This window comes from Lactuca sativa, chromosome 4, assembly GCF_002870075.4.
Source record: "Lactuca sativa cultivar Salinas chromosome 4, Lsat_Salinas_v11, whole genome shotgun sequence".
NCBI classification, from domain to species: Eukaryota; Viridiplantae; Streptophyta; class Magnoliopsida; order Asterales; family Asteraceae; genus Lactuca; species Lactuca sativa.
This window is the reverse complement of record NC_056626.2, coordinates 45,485,983-45,489,631: the sequence shown is the minus strand read 5'-3', so window position 1 is coordinate 45,489,631 and position 3,649 is coordinate 45,485,983. Positions and strand designations below refer to the sequence as shown.

Genomic DNA, 3,649 nt, shown 5'->3' with positions numbered 1-3,649 from the left:
AACGAACAAAAGCAGAATCCGTATCCTTCTCGTTCCCTCTCGCACAGCAAAGAGTGAAGAAGATGAGGGTCTTCCTCTGTAATTCATCGTCTTCTTCCCTCTTTCCACCACCCCCAACGCCCACTGCTCGCCGCCCTCAAAAACCCCTTCTCGCCACTCCTCAAAACCCGTCTTTCATCCGTTCATTAACTGGAGCTGCGCTCTCTTTCAACCTCCTCTTCTTCTCGCCTCTCTCTCCACTTCCTCCACCTTCAATCGCTTCGGATTTTACTTCTTCCGGTTCTCAATTGGAATGTCGCGAAGAAGATCAGCGAATTGAAGAGGAAAGAAGGCTCGAAAGGGCTCCTGAATTGGTCACAAATGAAGAGATTGTGAAGGAGGCTTGGCAGATTGTTAATGATAGCTTTCTTGACACTGATCGAAATCGATGGTCACCTGAAGCTTGGCTTGTATGTATCTTATCCCTCTCTTTCACTTACTCAACGTGTCTTCGTGTTTATTTGAAAAATCTCTTTAATGTTATGTTTCTCTTATAGCAAAAGAAGGAAGACATTATTGGGACATCGCTCCAAACAAGATCTAAAGCTCACGATGTAATCCGTAGGATGTTATCTACCTTAGGCGACCCTTATACACGTTTTCTATCTCCTTCAGAGGTATTTGATATTTCATTCTCACGAACCTTCTTCTTCGCTTTCTATTAGATTACTCATTTTGCATAAACAATCCACCGATGGCTTGTATAATTGTTGTTTTCACTTACAAACGTTTCCAGTGTCTTATTCCATGGCATTTGTTCCTTTCCTCAATCTTCAAAGTTCTCAAAGATGGCAAGGTATGACATGTCTGGAATCGGAGTCAACCTCAGGGAAATTCCAGATGAAAACGGTGAAGTAAAACTCAAGGTTTTAGGGCTCATTTTAGATGGCCCTGCCCATGCCGCTGGCGTCAGACAAGGAGATGAACTATTATCTGTCAATGGAGTAAACTTAAAGGGCAAATCAGCATTTGAAGCTTTATCAATCTTGCAAGGTCCAAGTGACACATCTGTAAACATCATGGTAAGTAAGTAAACTCATGCATTATTCTACTATATCATATAGTGTTTGTGATAAATGTTTATGATTTTTAGGTCAAACATGGCAATTGTGGTCCAATACAATCTGTAGATGTCCAGAGGCAACTTGTTGCTAAAACCCCTGTTTTTTATCGATTGGAACAAATGGATAATGGCAAGACTTCAGTTGGATACATGCGTCTGAAAGAGTTTAATGCACTTGCTAGAAAGGATTTGGTTACAGGTAAATCAACAATGAACAATGATCAGATAGATTCAGTTTTCACCTTTTTTTTTTTTTTTGTTATTGTTGAGTAACTAACTTGAAGGAGAAATATTGACAGCAATGAAGAGACTTCAAGGGATGGGTGCCTCATTCTTCATTCTTGATCTTAGAGATAATCTTGGTGGATTAGTACAGGTAAACTTGCATAAATCTGATCAATTTTTGTTTGTAAATGATCTGAATCTGATTGTATTGTTAAGGGAATTTCTTCTTTCAGGAGGGGATTGAAATTGCTAAATTGTTTCTAAATGAAGGGGAGACAGTAATATATACTGCTGGAAGAGAAACTCTAAATGTAAAAAGTATAGTAGCTGAAACAGAGCCTCTTATTACAACTCCTGTCATTGTAAGTTTTACCTACTTTAATAAACATTATTTATAAATTTGGAATTCTTGATTTATGTTCTTTTATTGCAGGTTTTGGTGAACAAAAATACTGCTAGTGCAAGTGAAATAGTGAGCACTAATATTACCATATTATATGTTCAAATTTCTTTCATTAAAGTTATGATAAGAGTCTAATGAGTGATAGTTTGAATAGGTTGCTACTGCACTTCATGACAACTGTAGAGCCATTCTTGTTGGTGAAAAGACCTATGGAAAGGTCTGTATACATTCTTATCAATTAAATAAAAATGAAATGTTCTTTTTATTCCTTAGTTAATGTGGATAAGATTCTTGATTATTATTGTAGGGTTTGATTCAGTCTGTATTTGAACTACATGATGGATCAGGGGTAGTGGTGACTGTTGGGAAATATGTCACACCAAATCATTTGGACATAAATGGAAATGGAATTGATCCTGATTATAAAAAGTTACCAGGTATCTATCTATCTTATTAGCCAGACCTTTTTAACATTTACTCCTGCGACTTTCTTTCATTTAAGCTGTTTTGTTTTTGCAGCATGGAATGAAGTGGTTGAACGTTTATCCAAGTGCCAAAAGCAACAATCTAAAGACACTTGAACTATTTCATGACCTAAAAGTAGTTGCGAGGATCCACATCAAATATACCATTTGGCCAAATGCCACATATAAATTTAGAAATATATATATGTGTATATATATTCGTATGTGTGTATATTTATTTGTGAAAAAGTTAATTACACCGTATCCTCGAGAAACACCTTTTATAGGATGAGAATGTGGAAATTATGCAATTTATGGTAGTTTGAAAGAATTTGGATGAAAGTACCCAAACTTTTATGCTCTATATAAAGTTAGAAGGTGCTCGAACCTTTTTTATCATTCTCTTATTTTCTATATTTGGAAAGAAACATGGCTCTGAGTGGTGTGCTAGTTAAGCAAGTTATAATAAAATCGGATGGAGATGTTTTCCATGACTTATTTGGAAACAGACCATACCATATATCTGAAATGACACCCGATTTCATAAAAGGTGTTGATCTGCATGATGGTGAATGGGGTATTGTTGGATCCGTTTCTGTGTGGAATTTTACACATGGTAAGCTTAATTCTTTACACCAGTTTGGAAAAATATATATATAAACCTCATATTTTTCATATTCTAAACTGTAAGTATTTATAAACTATAATGTATTTGGCAGACGGGAAGGAAAAAGTGGCTAAACAGGTAATCGAAGAAATTGACAAAGAGAAAAAGTTAGTGCGTTATAAGGTGATAGGGGGTGAGATATTGGAGGCTTACAAAAGCTTCTTCGTTACAATTCATGTGGACACCAAGGGAGAAGAGAACGTTGTGACGTGGACTTTCCACTATGAGAAGCTTAATGAGAGTGTTGATGACCCTAATAGTTTGATGGATTTATGCCTTCGTATCACCAAAGATATTGAGAACCATCACCTCGCCAAATCAAACTAAATCTGAAATGCTTATCTATATAATTTCGAAGAATAAACAGTCATTTGGTCGTCTATATGACTGCTTGACGTCCATGTGGAATTGTTTGTTTCATTTGTAATTTACTCAACTAAGAATAATATTTGTACTATTAATGTACTTTGTTTTTGTTATTATGGATCTAAAACGAGTATCCAAAGTTGATAGTGTAAGATAATGTATTATTTGATTAATAGTGAGGGTTAAACCTCATATAAATAGAGATATAGAAATAGCATGACCTAAACTCTAACACCCCCCCCCAACCACATACACACAGTTTGATCAAGAGAAGACGATTGAATTCGGAAAACAAATAAACATAAAATATAAAGTATAGAATATAGATGAAGATAAACGACAAAAGAGGGAGGTCGACGAAGATCAAGAATTGGACGCATCGGCGATAACGATGACGACGACAACGGTGGCGACTAGATCTT

The 3,649-nt window shown here is 36.0% G+C and overlaps 2 protein-coding genes across 3 annotated transcripts; both read left to right on the top strand.

The window, feature by feature from the left end:
- Positions 1–2,593, top strand: LOC111914699 (carboxyl-terminal-processing peptidase 1, chloroplastic). Of its 2 annotated transcripts, XM_023910406.3 has the most exons (10): positions 1–449; positions 537–656; positions 819–1,061; positions 1,133–1,301; positions 1,402–1,478; positions 1,561–1,689; positions 1,761–1,799; positions 1,885–1,947; positions 2,038–2,167; positions 2,250–2,593. In XM_023910406.3, exons 1-10 carry the CDS (start codon positions 63–65, stop codon positions 2,309–2,311), a joined length of 1,419 nt encoding a protein of 472 aa, XP_023766174.1. In that variant the 5' UTR covers positions 1–62; the 3' UTR covers positions 2,312–2,593. The 2 variants fall into 2 exon arrangements, with proteins under 2 accessions (XP_023766174.1, XP_042756863.1); XM_042900929.2 differs by lacking the exon at positions 1–449 and having other exon boundaries at positions 776–1,061.
- A 22-nt stretch (positions 2,594–2,615) lies between these two features.
- On the top strand, positions 2,616–3,340 carry LOC111914701 (kirola). Its single transcript, XM_023910407.2, has 2 exons — positions 2,616–2,810; positions 2,914–3,340. The coding sequence occupies exons 1-2, from the start codon at positions 2,624–2,626 to the stop codon at positions 3,186–3,188; spliced, it is 462 nt and encodes a 153-aa protein (XP_023766175.1). The 5' UTR covers positions 2,616–2,623; the 3' UTR covers positions 3,189–3,340.
- Positions 3,341–3,649: the final 309 nt, after the last annotated feature.

Coding starts and splice junctions, on each gene's coding strand:
- LOC111914701 (XM_023910407.2), top strand. CDS start 2,624: ATGGCTCTGAGTGGTGTGCTAGTTAAGCAAGTTATAATAAAATCGGAT. Junction 2,811..2,913: donor TGTGTGGAATTTTACACATG/GTAAGCTTAATT, acceptor TGTATTTGGCAG/ACGGGAAGGAAAAAGTGGCT.
- LOC111914699 (XM_023910406.3), top strand. CDS start 63: ATGAGGGTCTTCCTCTGTAATTCATCGTCTTCTTCCCTCTTTCCACCA. Junction 1,690..1,760: donor TTATTACAACTCCTGTCATT/GTAAGTTTTACC, acceptor CTTTTATTGCAG/GTTTTGGTGAACAAAAATAC. Junction 1,800..1,884: donor CTGCTAGTGCAAGTGAAATA/GTGAGCACTAAT, acceptor TAGTTTGAATAG/GTTGCTACTGCACTTCATGA.